This window comes from Anguilla rostrata, chromosome 13, assembly GCF_018555375.3.
Source record: "Anguilla rostrata isolate EN2019 chromosome 13, ASM1855537v3, whole genome shotgun sequence".
Taxonomy (NCBI): Eukaryota; Metazoa; Chordata; class Actinopteri; order Anguilliformes; family Anguillidae; genus Anguilla; species Anguilla rostrata.
This window is the reverse complement of record NC_057945.1, coordinates 1,282,895-1,300,196: the sequence shown is the minus strand read 5'-3', so window position 1 is coordinate 1,300,196 and position 17,302 is coordinate 1,282,895. Positions and strand designations below refer to the sequence as shown.

The following is a 17,302-nucleotide window of genomic DNA, read 5'->3' as shown; positions in this document are numbered from 1 at the left end:
CCGCTCCTACCACCATTCTCCCCCCAGCCCCCCCCCCCACCCGCACGCTGACGGACTGGCCAAACGTGGGCGGGCCGCACAAAGACCTCTGTCAGCAGCTGACAGGACAGACATCTTGACAATCTGAGGGCTCTAACATGCTTGAGATAACCTTCCCTTCACAGATCTGACAAAGTCACTCTGTGTGTTTCTACTCACACACAGCATTTGTCAGACCTCTGTCCAGTGCTAATTCAACTCTCAGTGTTCATTCAACTCTCGCAGTGTTAATTCAAGTCTCACAGAGTTAATTCAACTCTCATAGTGTTAATTCAACTCTCACAGTGTTAATTCAGCTCTCAGTATTAATTCAACTCGCACAGTGTTAACTCAACTCTCACAGTGTTAATTCAACTCGTCAACAGATGACATTGGGGAATGTGCGTGGGAGAGAAGCAGAGCCAGACCCCTGGCAGTCTGTCTGTACTGTATCCAGCTCTATGGGTGCTTTCACAGTCATTTTATTCTCCAGCCACCTTCGGGCTCCTTCACCTGAACCCCCCAAGCCAGTCGACAGCCTGGCCCAACCCACAGAACACTGCTGGCTTTTCATGGGTGTTTTCACAAATTTAAGAGTGTTCCCATAGTTTGTGTGCTGACAGCTATTTTGGGAACTGCCTTTAATTTGTTATGTAATCTGTTTTTTTCAGTCCGATTTTCAGTTTGCTACTAATTGCCAGCACACTGGCCTGCCAACATCTCTTACGCCATAAATTCTTCTTGGTTTGGGAAAAACATAAGTTCATATTCAGGCCCCTTATGAAACATGTGGCTAACATGTGGCCTGTGAGGTAAGAGTATGTTCATATTTATACAGTAAATGAATGATTTACAGCGCATGACGCATTCTGCTGCAATCTTACGGGTAAGGCACTCCCTGGTAAACACCAAGCAGCCCTTGTGGCAGCAGACATGGGGTAAAATGCAGTGCCGCTCCCTTCAAAAACATCACACCCCAGCCATCAATAAGCAAGGCTCAAGCAGGAGATCGATTTCACCGCCGCACCCAAACATTTCCCCGGACTGTTACCGCGCGGCAGGCCCTGGCAGTATGCGGCGGGGACGCGCGGGACGGCCCGCCAAGCCGGACCGAACGAGGGCAGGTACAGGAGGAGGGGCCCCCAGCTCACCTTCCCCGTGGACTTGACCCCCTTCCAGATGCAGAAGAAGCAGATGACCCAGACGCCCAGGAGGCAAAGGGCCAGGTCCCACTTGAGCTCCCCGATCTCCTCGATGCCGCTGGAGATGCTGAGGACGTTGCGTCTGGAAGGAGGCGGGAGGGAGAGGGCGTGTCAGCAGAGAACACAGAGGAAACCACTCGGCTAGCAGAAGTGCATCAGAAACAATCAGGCAATCAGTTTAGCCTGTACCAGACAGCAGCACAATATCATACAGCAGCAGCCTTTATATAAGCCTACATAATGCTTAACACCACAGTAGTCGCATCAGGTGACCTTAAAGAATAAAAGGGTGTGAATTCAGACACAGTGAAATGTGTAGTGTTACTTCAACTGTAACAATAGAGTGTAAAAATCAGTCCAATCAGCCCATAGTGGACTCATATAAACTCCGCAAGAGTAAGGCTGAACGTTTTACCGCGTAGCGTTAAGCGTACTCACTCCCAGAACTCGGTGACGGGGGAGGTGAAGTTGGTGACGTTGGCGGCGGCCCAGAGGGTCTTGTTCTTGCGGAAGGTGTCCTCCACGCAGCTGGCGGTGTTCCAGGACTGCTTGCATTTGGCCCAGGGCAGCTCAGGCTGAAAGCACTGGAACAGGTAGTATAGCCCCCAGGCCAGGATGACGATGTAGTACACGTTCAGGAGCGAGACGATCACGATCGAAGCGTAGCCGATACCTGCCGAGAGGAAGAGCCGCCGTTACCCCGCCGTCCATCGCGCTTCGCCCACGCCAAAATAAAACAGCCTTCAGGGATGCCCCAAGGCTGAATCTGGGACTTTCAGTGCACAAATAATGCCAGCTGATGAAATGGTCTCTTAAATACTGTACTGTGCATTTTTTTTCCCAATCTCTTACTTTTAAAGAAACTACTTAATATTTCAGCAAGCTTTTGTAGAATGCTATTGTTTATGACCAGGCAATCAATAATTTACTGTATTCAAACCAGCTAGTAGCAATAGAAGACAAGCCAGGGGCCAATATATCCATCCCCTTGGCAACAAAACCCAACCCTGTTATTCCTAGAAGTGGTGGCCTGTTATTCCTGTATTCATTCTAATATTTAAATTAACTTAAAATATTTTTATGGAAATTCTAAAACTTAATTTAAATGTGTCAATTGAACACCTGCCTGCACACACACACACACACACACACACACACACAAGGTCCAGCATTCCTTGGGTTAAATATCTCGTTCTGTTTGTGAATATTGTACTAGCAGTCCTTCCTTAGCCAAAGCACTAAATAACAGCTGCTGAAGATCCCCTGCCCAAGTTATTCCACTCCCCCCACTCTCCCCCACCTTTCTCCTCTCACGTAATATCGCTGGGCAAACCAACAGAAGGCCGCGGTCCAGTTAGGCCACTTGCTTGCGTACAACCGAAAGTGACTGATAAACCAGCTGCCAGGATTTAAATTAACAGCTTGCTGACATCCAGGCTCATCCCAACGCAATTTATTCTATAAATAGGGTCGTGCTGTTTGGCAAACAAAGCCGGACGGATGTACACCGTACACAGACCCGTGCCCCAGATCATCCGCTGATTTGTCTGTTTCTCCCCCGGTTTCTATTCCTAAGATGTCTGTTTCTGCGGGTCGGATCTCAATGTTAGTCATCTCTCAGGTTTTTTTTCTGCACTGCTGCCATGGCAACAGAGTTCAATACAAACTGCACACGCATGAGACAGACAGTGAGTCTCTGTTTCAGTGTGTGTGTATTTGTGAGTGTTTGTGCTAGTCTTTTCAGAAGAAATGGAAAAATACACTAATTCTGGCTAAATTCTTCATTAAGCAAAAAAGAAACTGAAGCAAAAGCAGGAAGGAGAAGCAAATAGAAATCAGTTTAGTGTGAGTGTGCCACTCTATTACACCCTCTCCTTCAGGTGCGATGGTTAATCCCACACTCTTCAGTCAGCTGAAGAAGAGGGAGGTTCATGTTAAGAAATAAATATGAATCTATCAGTCAGAGCGAGGTGTGTTTAATAATATAAGGCCCGTTGCCTTATGACCGGACAGCCCCATGTGCTTAGACAGGAACCGCAAATACACAGTAGGCCAGCAACGTCTTCCAGCAGAGAAGATACTGGTCCAGGTTCAGGTTCTCGGGAACGTAAATAAAAAAGCGGCAGGTCCGTTGAAAATCAGGAAAGCAAACACATCTGTCAGTTGGGAAGCCTGAAGGCCGACGATCATTCTGATGTACAGCGCAGTCTGTAAATATTTGGACGGTGACACAATTTTTGTTTTTTTGGCTCTGTACTCCAGCACATGAATGAAAATGTGGTTAAACAGCAGAATGTTGGCTTTAATTTGAGGGGATTTACATCCGTATTGGGCGATCCCTTCAGGATATACAGTTCCCCTACTTTAACAAATTAACATAATAATAATTAATTAAGCAATCAAATTTAGTATGTAGTTGCAAATCCAGCCTCTAGTCTGCAGCCCATAGATGCCACCAAATGCTGGGTATCTTCCCTGGTGATGCACTTCCAGGCCTGTACTACAGCCATCTTCAGCTCCTGCTTGTTTTACAGGCTTTTTGTATTCAATCTATTCTAAAGCAAGTGAAACGCATTTTCAATGGGATTCAGGTCAGGTGATTGACTTCGCCAGTCAAGATCATTCCACTTTTTGGCCCTGAAAAACTCCTTGGTTGCATTTGCAGTATGTTGGGTGTCATTGTCCCGCTGCAAGGTATTGAGTTTTGTGGCATTGGGTTGGATCTGAGCAGCTGTGTATGTACGCTTCAGAATATATCCTGCTGCCACCAGGAGTCACATTAACAAAGACAGCCAAATCCAGAAGCAGCCATGTTTCACAGATGGGGTGGCAAAATGTGGATCACAAGGAGTTCCTTTCTTTCTCCATACCTTCCTCTTTCCATCATGTTCCATTGCTTTCATACAGCTTAATACTCATCTCAACTGCCCATAAGACTTTGTTCCAAAACTCTATTTTTAGCAAACTCTGACCATTCTGTTGTTGAGGCAGTGGTTTGCATCTTGCAGAGAACTTACAGAGGTTATGCTGGTGTAGTCTTCTCTATACGGTAGTCTTCGGAACATCTATGGTTACACCCTTAAGAGTCCTTGATCAGTTTGACAGTTGAAAAGGTGTTTTTCTTTGCAACTGAATGCATGTGTGGGTCATCCACCTCAGTGGTCTTCTATGGTCTCCCAGGTTGTTTGCTATCGCTGAGCTCACCTGTGCATTTTTGCTTCCTAACAGTGTATCAAACTGTTGATTTTGACACACCCAGTGGTTTGGCTATGTCTCTGATTAATTTATTTAGATTTTTCAGCCTCTTGATTGCCTGCTTTACTGGCATTGACAGTTTTTTGGTCCTCATGTCAAAAGATAACAATAACAGACTCCAAATGCAAAGAAACACCTTGAACTGACTTCAGACCTTCCGTTAGCTTTCTTGTGCATGAAGCAATGATGCAAGGGCACAGTCGGCACTGTAACCTCATTTTCATTGTTTCATTTCAAATCCAATGTGCTGGAGTACAGAGCCAAAACAACAAGAATTGTGTCACTGTCCAAATACTTACAGACAGCACTGCAGATGCAAGAGCTTTCCCACAGTAAAAGCTATCATTTGTAGCGGATATATTATCAGACCAGCAGACCTGTCAAGGTCTTGACTGAATTTCCTTGGAGGGGGCGGTCGGGTGTAGGACTGGACTCACCGGTAAAGATGGGGCAAAGCTTTTCCCAGCAGGTGATTCCACCTTCGGAGGTGAACTGCCCGAGGGCCACCTCCAGGAAAAAGACGGGCAGGCCTCCACCAAACAGGAAGATGAAGTAGGGAATGAGAAATGCTCCTGTGGGGGCGAAACAGCGCACATGTCAGGAAGAACATCTCCACACTGCCAGCGTAAAGCAGCTAGCTCCCTCAATGATGAGTTTTATCATTATATAAGAATGAAACGCCATTATTTCTGAAAGGTTGAATTAAGGGGAGGCTAGTAATTCGCCTGTAAATGACATGAAATGTTTTTTTCGATTCGCCAGATTTCACGCTCCATTATTCCATGACATTTTTTTCAACTTCTGTGCAACTTTAACTGAAACATCAGTGTGAATGGTTTCACAGCACCTGAATAACAATGAATGAAGACTAAGTGACTGAGAGTAGCGATGATGATACTGAAGGGAGGAAAGGCACTCACCTCCGCCATTCTTGTAGCAGAGGTACGGGAAGCGCCAGACGTTCCCTAAACCCACGAAGCCGCCGGCGACCGACAGGACGAAGTCCAGCTTGCTGGCCCACTTCTCCCGCTGCGGCGGCTTGCCCTCCGCCTCGTCCTCGGGCCGCGTGCCCGGGCTCTTCCCCGGCGACGGCTTCAGCGTGTCCTTGTGGAAATCCTTCAGGCACTGGAGCTTCTCCTTCTGCGCCATGCTGCGGGTCAGGGAGAGATCTGCGTTAGAGCAGCCGTACTACAGCAGGGACAGGATATCACCTATTACTGTACTACAGCAGGGACAGGATATCAGCTATTACTGTACTAAAGCAGGGACAGGATATCAGTTATTACTGTAGTACATCAGGGATGGGATATCAGCTATTACTGTACGAAAGCAGGGACCAGATATCAGCTATTAATGTAGTACAGCAGGGATAGGATATCTGTTATTACTGTAGTACAGTAGGGATGGGATATCTGTTATTTATTACTGTAGTACAGCAGGGATAGGATAACTGTTATTACTGTAGTACAATAGGGATATGATAACTTATTACTGTAGTACAGCAGGGATAGGATAACTGTTATTACTGTAGTACAGCAGGGATAGGATATCTGTTATTACTGTAGTACAGCAGGGATAGGATAACTGTTATTACTGTAGTACAGCAGGGATAGGATAACTGTTAGTACCATATTACAGCGGGGATAAGATTATTGTTATTACTGTAGTACAGCAGGGATAGGATAACTGTTATTACCATAGTACAGTAGGAATAGGATAACTGTTATTACGACAGTACAGTGCTATTTGCAATGCCACAAGTATTGCTATTGGCTTGCTTGCGTTTGTGATTGTTTGTGTGTTTTTTTGTGCTTGGGCTGCACTGACAAACTGATTTCCCCTCTGTGATTGTAAAAGCACAGAACTAAATAGGTATATGCCATAATGCCTACATAATACTCATAAGCACTACATTGCAGTAGAGCTTATGGCCAGTGTCATAACACACAGATGACAGGGGAATGACATAGGTCAATAGCTGTAATATATTGTTGTGACTGGTCATGCCAGGTGCAATGTCACACATAAAGCAATGTTATGTAGGCCTTATGACTTGCCAGTATACCTTATTTCATATCTCATCTCAGAACCCATGCACAGTACTAAATAAATGAAAACTGATCACCGGACATGATGAAGAAACAGTCCATCATTCAGAAAATAAGGGTAATGGATTCTCCTTCCTAAAACCCTCTCCTTCCTACTTCCTAGTCTCTCAGTGTGTAAACACGCGGGGACACATAAACACACCTTTACCTAAAATTAGCCATCTACCACCCCTTGGAGAACTTGACACACAAACTGGGCGTTGTGAAACATGAGCTTGTCGACTGCAAGGCAGGAAGGGCCACCACAGCCCTGAAGGTATGGTCCAATCAGAATCTGGCCACTGCAGCCCTGAAGTTATGGTCCAATCAGAATCTGGCCACTGCAGCCCTGAAGTTATGGTCCAATCAGAATCTGGCCATAACTTGGCGGTCATAACTAATGCAGGGGCTCCTTTCTTGGCCTTCAGAAACACAGTGTGGCCTGTTTTCAAATAACTTCACTGGATGTTTCAACTTGGGTCTACTTAAACATCAAGGCTTAGGGTAAATGCTGACTAAATCCGGACCACTCTATTTAACTCTAGTGTTCTGTTCATATGTGTACCGCTTTTATAGAAATAAAAAATAACAACAGAAAAGGCAATGCTTTTCCTAATGGTTGGGTCACTCCAAGAAAAGTCATCAAATTTCATGCTGAGAAGGTAAAATTTCTGGGCATTTCACTGCATTGCTGCTAAGCTCAGGACAGGGTCATGTTTGACCTTGGGGACAACAAGGGTTAAAAGAAGATTTCTGTTTCTAAGCTCACGCAACAGGCTGGTGTATCAGTGAGGTAATTGGCTTGTGGGTGGAAAGTTAGATTCTTTGGCAAAGGCAGTGCTGTTAATTTGCTGCACATGGCACTCAATCAGCATTCCCCCAGCATGCAGGATGCAAACTATGTACATTTGTTTGGAAAAGGGCATATCGAAAGCAAAGTAAAGGCTAATGAATAAACATTGGATAACGTCACCAAACCACAAAAATAAATTCAATTGCTATATTAGGAGTTTCCGTAAAACACACAATTAAGAACTGGGGCAAAAATAGGATGTAAATATGTTTTGAAGGCAGTCATAGTTGATTTATAGAGCCGACTACAACCTCCCCTAAAATAGGCTGAAGTGCAATAATAGCCACTGTAATTACAAATGGGGTAGCCTTCCTTGCCGGTTTCATACAGTGGTCTCAGAGTAAGAGAGATGTATTCAGGTCATGGTATCATTCAGTACATTTCAAAATCTGTTCTGAACACCGTGGCTTAAATACATGATATCTTTACACAGCCAAGACTCTTTTCCAAGAAGGAACTGTTATTACAGGCATAGGTGTTGCATTTCAAACAACGAGCTAAAAAAAATGGCAGAGGTTCATGCCCACAATCCTGAGGACAGGGTTACCAACATGCGAAATACTTGGGCAGCAGTGAACCTCAACGAGAAGCTGGCCACTGCTTCCGGCTAACAGATTCCAGAGGCTTCTCTACTCTTTTGAGAACAAACTGCTTCCACGATGAAACAGAATTGCGACAAACGCCATGGAATCGGATTCCAAGGATTTCGGGGGTTGATCCAAAAAATCCAAACCGGGGAAACTGAGAATCGAGTCTATACACAGCTTGCTCTGACTGTACTGAAAAACTGTGACAGCAAACCGCCTTGTTAGCCATCAACATTTGGTCCGAAATGTACGCCCGAAATCAAGCTAAACTGCGGCAGAGGATGTATGAGAAATCACTGTACTGGAAGTGAACTGTATGAAAAAGCCTTCTTCTACGTGTGATGCATTATAATTCCTGAGAGGGGCAAGATGCAAACACAGGACTTAATTGTTCCAGTCTGAACCCTGAAGTATCACCCGTATGTGGTGGTTCCAGGAGTCTAAGCTGTGTTCGTTCGGGCGTGAGCGTACCTTATACCGCCAAAAACAAGCCACTCTCTGCACAGATTCTTTTCTTGTTCTCCCTCATACATTTCTCAATCTGCTCTCCGGTTGCAAGGATGCGAGTTTGTCTCGAGTGACGGAGAAAAGTGACGCTCAAAACCGAAACGCATTTGGCATCGTACGTCAGCCGCCACAAATATCCAAACCGTCCACTGGCCATCGCGAAAGTGAAGGAACTAATCTGTCATTCCAGTCTCTTGCCACACAAATTTGAGATTCATTTGAGATACTTCTCTGGCTCTGAGACAGGTGAGAAAAAACTTGTTTTCAGTACCAGCCCAACTGTCACAGAAGAACCAGAGCTACCTGCCTATTGTGAATGGTAAGGGTACGCTGAGTTAAAGGAACGGCTTTGCTCTTCAACTCGCCATAATCCTCCTGCATGATTTGCGCTTAAGAGCTGGTTTTCCCAGCGAGAATGGGACGATCGCCTAAAAATAGCCCTTCTGATCAGATGGAATACTTATCACAGTCTCGTGTGCCTGTTTCTGTTTTTTTCTGCAGTGTACAGTACGCATAATCCTTCGGCTGTACGTGCTTTCAGCGCGGCTGCACACGCAAGCCGCGTAGCCGTCAACACCGGCCGTTACATAACCGTGTAAAATCGCCGTGGAGCCCGGCCTCCCGTTCCCCCCGCTCTCTCCGTGCGCGAGAGAAAACGGCCTTTCCGCGGGCAACATGTTAGGAAAGGGTCCCCTGCTCACGTTATCTCCACGTTACAGATACGCTTCTGAAAATAGCCAAGCCGGCTGATAAACACCGCGAACACACACTTCACCGGAACCCCTTTGAGTCAGAAAAGGTCTCCAAACACTGACTCAAGGGAAAAGGCAGAGATTTCAATTTTTCTTTTTACTCTTCCAACAGCAGTTGAAAAAACAAAGAAACTTAAAACTGCATAAAGAACTCCAATGAGAAAGAGTGCTGAAAATATGGATCGCTCACACGCAACCGGTCTAGTAGCATGAAGGGAAAAACTAACCAGCAGCCTTTTAAATGTAAAAGGTAAATCACAAGTGGTATAACAGACAGTTTGAATGAATCAACGTAATTGCAATATAAATAAAAGAAATTCCGTGTCAGGTCATTGAAATTCTACTCACATGTCCTTCATGGCAGCGGTTGTGTGGACTGTTCTGCGTTCTCAGCTGTCACCATAACTGTCCCGAACGCTTTAATGCGTTCCCGGCTCACTGTAAGTGGACCTGACACAAGAGGATCCTCCCCCAAACTAAAGACAATTAAATGCAGATTGAGCACAGCTCTCGAGCACTGGGACGACACGCCTCGATCTAACCGCTCACCGGACTGTAAATTTCCACTTCCCCAGCGCGCCACTGGTGGAGGGGCAGCCCGCTGCGCGCGTACCGCGTGCGCTTGCAAGCCCGCGGCGCGCGTATCGCGTGCGCTTGTAATTCAAGGCACAGACAGACTGGAGGATCGAGAAGGAGCCTGCAATCCACACCCCCGAGCGTTTCGTTTCCACAGACGGCTTTCAAAGTGGCCACGGCTCCACCTGAACCGTACGGAGAAATGTGGCATTTTTAAACGCACCAATATCAGTTTATTACGCTCGCCTTTCTTCAGCTCAGTGTGATCCAGAGTCAGCGACATTACAAAACAGTGCATTATCAGTAGCACAGTCTGTGCATTTGAGACATGAACTGTGGTTGCTAACAAAAAGGAGCATTGTGCATCAACTGTAGTCTTTATCTGAAGCTTGTGGCAAGGAATGGGAGAAGTGACAAAATAACAATGAAGCGCTCTGTTGAAATGTTGCTTACACATCAGCATTAGCACAAAAATGAGCTGACTTTGAGAGAACAAAACACAAATACCACGCTGGCCCATGTCTAGCACAAAAACTCACAACAACGCAGTTCCACAGTTAGATACAGTCAAAGTCGGGTGACTGGTTAAAGTGAAACCCAACTTTTATTTTAAGGTGACTTAAAAAAAGAACCCTAGGTCTCCATTGCACTTGTAAGACATCTCAGGTTTCCTCTTAATTACCCACACCCAGATAAAGGGCCATTCTACCCCATTGTCAAACAGAAGTAAAAAAAAAAAACATTAAAAAAACAGGCATTATTTGGCAGTCCTGTGGGTCCATACACAATAGGCATTGTTTCTGAAAGTTCACTGCTTTCATGCGTTGTGATTTTTTTTTAAACCAAGCCTCACAGAATCTATCAGTACATCCATCATCCGGAAGCACGTAATGATCGGTCTGAATATCAGTGTTACTGCGTATCACGTTTCACGGCCACGGAAGATTTGGCCATTTAACTCAAACGAATGTGCGTTCTGTGGTAGTGGGCGTCCTGGGAGACCTTGGGTCGGGCGTCCATGTGAGCCTCGCTGCTCTTACATAATGTCCCTATTTTAAGAGCCAGCACACTTCCTGAGGGCCTGCCCATTAAACCCCTTCCTCCTCCTTCCTCCTCCTCGCCCCGCATTCCTGCACACGAGCCGGGGACCCTGGGAAAAGTTCTGCCAGCTCTCCTGATTTCACGGCCACTCCTGGAACTCACCCTCAGCCTCTTTCGTGAGGGCACGTGGCTTAAATGTAGCAAAAAGCACACGAGACGGGATATTTCTACATTTCTACATTTTCTAAACATTTCAGGAGGAGGGGTAGGGTACGGTCTCTCAGATGGGGCTCTCTTTTGAGTGACCGTTAGTTACCCTTAGCCACTTTTAGCCATGCCAAGCTTTCTGTTTTTTTATGCCCCATATGTTGTCCACCATGAGTGTCCGTTGTTTATCTTTCTTTGAGGGATCAAAGTCCAACATTTCGAACAGTTCTGTTTGCTGCATGAGATTTGCCTTACCTAAATGGAACATATTATTATAGTACATTAAACTAAAATACACTATATGACCAAAAGTATCTGGACACCCCTTGGTCTGGGGCTGGTTTTCCTGGTTTGGGCTAGGCCCCTTAGTTCCAGTGAAGGTGAATCTTAATGCTAAATCATATAATCACATTCTAGACGATTCTGTACTTCCCCAAAAGTTTGGGGAAGGCTCTCTCCTGTTTCAGCATGACAATGCCCCCGGGTACACAGCGAGGTCCATACAGAAATGGTTTGGTTTAGAAATGTGTGAAAGAACTTGACTGGCCTGCACAGAGCCCTAAACCTCAACCCCATCCAACACCTTGGGGATGAATTGTAAAGCCAACCACGAGTCAGGCCTAATCGCCCAATCAGAGCCTGATCTCACTAATGTTCTTCTGGCTGAATGGAATCAAATCCCTGCAGCAATGCTCCAACATCTAGTATAAAACCTTCCCAGAAGGGTGGAGGTTGTTATAGTAGCAAAAGGTGGACCAACTCCATATTAATGCCCATATTTTTTGTATGAGACGTTGGATGTTAGGTGTCCACATACTTCGGGCCACGTAGTGTATTCTTTAAATTACATTCTACTATGTACATTCAATGTCAAACTTTCCAAATAGTTCCAAATTCTGCACGGTTAAACTATATGACACTATACTCAATTATTTCTGCAAGGGTTTCCTTTGACATTACAGGTGTTTTAATGGTTAAACATAACCACACTCTTGTAATTTTAAATATGAAATAAAAACTGAAGCAATATTTTTAACTTCTCAGAACAACTGACATAAATTACAAATCCGGGAAAGCACTAACCACACCTATGAAAGCCATCAAATCCAATTTCATCGAAGCCACCTAAGATTCACAAATTCACAAGTATGAACTAGCTGCAGAAATGATTTGGGATATCGCCCATGTTCTGACTAATTTATTTCCATAACTCAAACTCATCCTCACTCACTCACAGCACGGACACACCTTACTGCTTTAACCGCACGCTTGCGTCCGCACACAAGCTATCACACCTTCTATGACTTTATCTTGGGCGTGTAGGCACATCCAGCCGAGCCCTGCGCGATGGGCCCAACTGACGCCCGCCCCTCACAGCCACGGAGGAGGCTGCAGAGCAATAAAAAAATAAATGATTAAAAATACCATCACCGAGAACAGCAGCTGCAAACGCTACCTGTCACTCTCTACTTTGTTCTGCGGCGATAGTGCAGCGTGTGCCGTAGCTTCACTTTGTGGCTCCGAGTGTTCCTGTTCTGGGCGAGTCGCCGTGACGACAGTGAAAGAGTGACCCTGAGACCAGACTTGTGCACTGCATAGTTGGGGGTCTCAGTGCCACACTGGTATGAATGGGACACAAGTACTTAAAATCCTTTGATGGGGTTCATTAAAATGGTGGAAGGGACCCCCTCAAACCCCTTTTCCTTCACAGAGGATGTCAGCAGCTCTCAAAGAAAATAAATAATAAACAAATAAATAATGAAGTATAGGGGAAGAGAATGATCTCAGGTCAATTAGGGGTGTTGGCTCAGCTCAGTTCTACATGTCATGAAGATATGTGGTTCTTTTGTGTTTTACAAAAAAAAAGGTTGATCATTAGATTCTAGTTTACCATGCCAAATATAGCCATAATGTTGCTTGACTTTTGAACAGGTATGAAATTGGAGTGATTTTCCCAGATTAAAGGTCACATTTATTTTCAAAGAAACACAATCTCCTAGAGAAACCACACTTTACCCAGCATACTGCCAATGCTGTACTTTAGTCATTTACTTTCTGTATGGCTTCGGGTATCAATGCAAGACATACAGCACACAGAAATGTGGAAGTTCACAGCCCCAAACAGGAAACAATGCAATCATACAGACATAATCATTTTATGTTGCACATTCTTTGTTTTTCAATGTGTTACATTATAGCTCTTGCTTTCAGCCTAACAGACATCCATATGGAGAGAAACTTACAGCATGGTCTATGTTGTGTGACCAAACCAAAGTCCAAACCACAAAACGTCTAATTCATCAGGCTCTGGGCTTTGCCAGGTAATGAAGTACTAAGCAGCCGTTCCCCAGAGCCAATGGCAGGGGGAAGGTGAGAACAAAAAAGAGCAGGTGACCAAATATAGCTGACATTGCTGTCAACCCCCTCAAATACATCTTATTAGCTTCACAGTTAAGTCTTCAACGGCGTAGATTAAAATGTATTTAAAAGCAGGACGCATGTGTGCCCAGAAGACGGCAGTCTTGTGGCCTTCTATAATGGGCTTCTTCATTTCCTTACGGTAAAGCAGCAAGGGCCCTGCCCATTATGTAACAGATTTATGCGTTTAGGCCTGACTTGGAAAACGACCTCCCACATTTCTCAGAAGACACAGCCTGTCTACTGACCTACACGGGACTTCACTAGAGATTCTGTTATTGTTGACAGTATAGTTGACAATTTACTTAGCGTAACGGGGCTATGCAATCTTTGTGGTTCTCTGTCTCTTCAACAGCTCAAATTTAAATTGATGGCTACATATCAAGATGCAATAGGCAGATAAACGCATATATATTTTGGAAACATATATTTGGAAAGAAGGATATTATGTATGCAAGCATCTTACTCTGCTCTTTTGAACACAGTCCCACGATTTTAAATGAGCTACATATAGCCTATGCTAATCCCGTCTGAATACCATTAACGGTCAATGGTATTGCCGAGATGCTAAAATGCAAGGGGCGCTCTGAGTGGTTATTCACCTTAATTTCAAAAGTCAAAGCAGGCACCGGGTGTATTTTTTGTTCACAACAGTGCACCCGAACCTCCCGTAATAACCGAGATCATATTAGCATAAGAACCCGTATATCGAACATGTTGCTTTAAAAGCCTGAGCTCCAAACATTTCCATAGCCGCCATGGCAACTGGCTTAAAGCGGAGACAAATGAAAGCGTCGAATGATGCGTTGTCTCAGAAGCAAGACGTCTCACGGGTAAATAATCCATGCAGCCTCTGCGTAAATGTTTTATGCCTAGTGACTGCTTAACGTCGTAAAGCAACAAATTGCTGTCAAGGAGAAGCAAACAAGAGAAAGTGACTGAATAGTTACGCAGCGGATCAAATGACTGAATGTACATAAAAAATAAAATACACTCAATGAAATTAAAATGCATATTCCCACGAGTGAACTGACCCGAAGTATGAAATGAACCGCTAATATATGAACTGTTGATATACGGGCTGATTTCCTGATACGACATAATAATGAACTTCATATGACAACCATTTTGAATAGCTACATAACAGGCAACCAAAGTATCGCCAGTAACCATTTGAATTAAAAACGCCACACCTATCATAATGCAAAACATAGAGTATTGATCCAATTAAGCTTACTTTAATGCTTGTTCCCTGCTTGAAGTCGTTTCATCCCGTCTGTTTCACAAGAATTATCCCCGTGTGTTTTAGATGATATTGACCAGAAACAAGATACTAAAATCTAGAGCTAATAGGGTACCTATAGCCTACCTAACAGACAATAGCAGCTGACTGGTATGGACAAAACGGGCAGTGGCACTGAACGCTACAGAATTGTCTGCTCCAAACAAATTCACAAAGAATAATTCTTTAACTTGATCCTCAGATAATTTACTACAAAGGGGACAGGTTGAATGTGCATGGTGATTTATCAATTTGACTATTTGTTAACATTTATTTCCCCCAGAACGCGGTCAGCATTTAGGTTCTTCTGTTTAAAAGTACCTTCCAGTCGCATTAACCCCAAAGGAAAAGATCTGTTTAAACAGAGCCGTGCAGCCAAAAAATGAATCCGAAATTCACGTCGTGGTTTAAGCCGCGAATACAAACCCTATCCACACAAGGAAACGCTGGCGAACGCGCTTCTCAATGTTAACGCAGCCTCACCAAATAAGGCAACAACCAAGACATAATTCCATTTCAGCAAGGCCTTCATTTTGCAGAAAGCAAGATTTCATTTCTCTGTTCAGGTAGTACAGTAAATATTTGAACCGTATACGTGTTTGTAGCGGTGTCACCAGGCGATAAACGCATAAAAGCGCATCTTCGGTCACGCACGGGTCTCGGACAAAGGGATAAAAGAGCGGTTTGAAAGACAGAATCGCGTTCATGAAATGGACCAATCTAAATGCCAAGTACAAATACTACCTACACAGTTTTCACAATTGAGAAAATAGTGTCATTAATACAGCCACGCACGTGTAATGAGGACTGTAAAATCGTTGACATCCTTTTCATGCAGAAACGAACAATAGCGGGCGTAGTTGTATAACGCTATACATATGACTGTATCTTCTCCACGAGTACCACACTCAAGGAAAAAGCAGACAGCTGTGTACGTAGACACACATTTCATGTTTTATAATACCCAAGGAATTTAATCCTCTTAACTTCCATTATTTATGTAGCCGGTGACTGTAACCAAAGATCACTTCGTCGTTAATAGGCAGGTCATTTCTATACCACGGCGATAGAGGGAATTGAACAAAGCCCTTCTGGTGTTGTCACACAATTACAGAAAATCAATAAAAATCGAGAATGTGAACAACCTAAAATGTATCTAATCTTAAGCATACATCTATCTTGGCGATTTCGTACGCATGTGGTCCTGTGAGCATTTTTTTTATACCTGCATCCCTATTGTATGCTATCTGTATAGACATGTATTAATGGCATATGGCTCGTTTAAAGTATGTGTAAATACACTCAAGACAGCATTTAGATGCTCACGTGTGGTTTCGTATAACATGAATACTTACATTTTTGAAAAACCTGTTAAATTGACGTAGCATCCTCTACCTATTGTTCATGGTACATCATCAGTGTTTAAGAAGCAACGTTTTCCTTGTTGCGAATCAGCAGCTAGTCTTTTCAAATGAAACATTTTACTTTTATGACAAAGTCAATCAAAACGAAACTTCTGCGAAAGATTATACATATACTGTAATAATGGACTACAAATTAATCTTAATTGCAACCTGAATGGTTTTTTTTAAATGGCTACTTGCAGGACAAAAAAATAATAATTATGCTAATTTCATTACGTATTGAATTAAGAACTTAAGCAACTCAAAGGGGGGAATATTACCCCAAAAATCAAATCTTTGTCCTGTGTTAAGTGGTTTTCAGTGAAATGTATGTGTTTTGCCGATGTTCCGTTACCTGTAATGGTGTCCTTTTATTCCTTTGGAAGTGAGCTGTCCCTTGTCTATTGTGCGGTGGCTGAGTGTTGAATAGGAGAATTACAGCCGTAAATTTAATTTATAAGCTTTTCTTTCTGACCTTTGTCTCTTAAAATGGGTGACCATTAGACAGGAGAGTGGAAAAACACCGGCCTGCCTCCCGTGCAACAGGAGAGTGTCTTCTTAAAGTGACAGTTCACGCAAATCGGCGCTGCTCCGGGCTTCTTCATTCGAGCACATGCAAACATGCGCGCATTCACGAGGAAGCTGCTGAGAGGACTGATGGAAAAGTACCCTCCGCCCGCCCCCCATGTGACACAAAAAAGCGTGGGTTTCGTTTTTATACATTAAACTGTATGGTTCCTACATTAAACTGTATGGTTCCAGTTTGTGCACTCAATAGCTGTCGAATATTAGGCTCGAATAGGATGTCGCATTTCCCCGCTTTTTACTATTTGCACTACCTGGTATCATCTATGTCTGAAAGTGCAAATAAAAGCGAATGTGCAATAGTGCGCTATGTTGGGGTTACTCGTGCGACTGGAGTCTTCGGATGCAAAACTTGTTCATTGTTTTGTGTGCCATTTTAACGCATCTTATTTGTGGACAGTAGATTATTACATTTCCTGATCAAAACATGAAAAATTGCAATGGCAGCATATAAAATCCTACAACAGCAATAGCAGCTGGCTATTTCAATTTTGAAAGGACATTTCCTGGTTATTGTGAAGACCGCTCA

General features: G+C 44.0%; 1 protein-coding gene across 2 annotated transcripts in view; it reads right to left on the bottom strand.

Moving 5' to 3' along the window:
- LOC135238083 (sodium- and chloride-dependent taurine transporter-like) overlaps positions 1 to 16,792 on the bottom strand; it is a 31,690-nt gene extending 14,898 nt beyond the window's left edge. The window contains exons 1-5 of one of the 2 annotated variants that reach the window (XM_064305745.1): positions 16,544 to 16,792; positions 5,396 to 5,625; positions 4,913 to 5,047; positions 1,659 to 1,893; positions 1,170 to 1,302 (exon numbers count right to left, since the gene is read on the bottom strand). In XM_064305745.1, coding sequence (XP_064161815.1) covers positions 1,170 to 1,302; positions 1,659 to 1,893; positions 4,913 to 5,047; positions 5,396 to 5,624 — 732 coding nt within the window. In that variant the 5' untranslated portion in view covers position 5,625; positions 16,544 to 16,792. Of the gene's footprint in view, positions 1 to 1,169; positions 1,303 to 1,658; positions 1,894 to 4,912; positions 5,048 to 5,395; positions 5,626 to 9,609; positions 9,770 to 16,543 lie in introns of those variants that run through there. The other variant, XM_064305744.1, reaches the window with a different exon arrangement.
- Between the last annotated feature and the right edge of the window lie 510 nt (positions 16,793 to 17,302).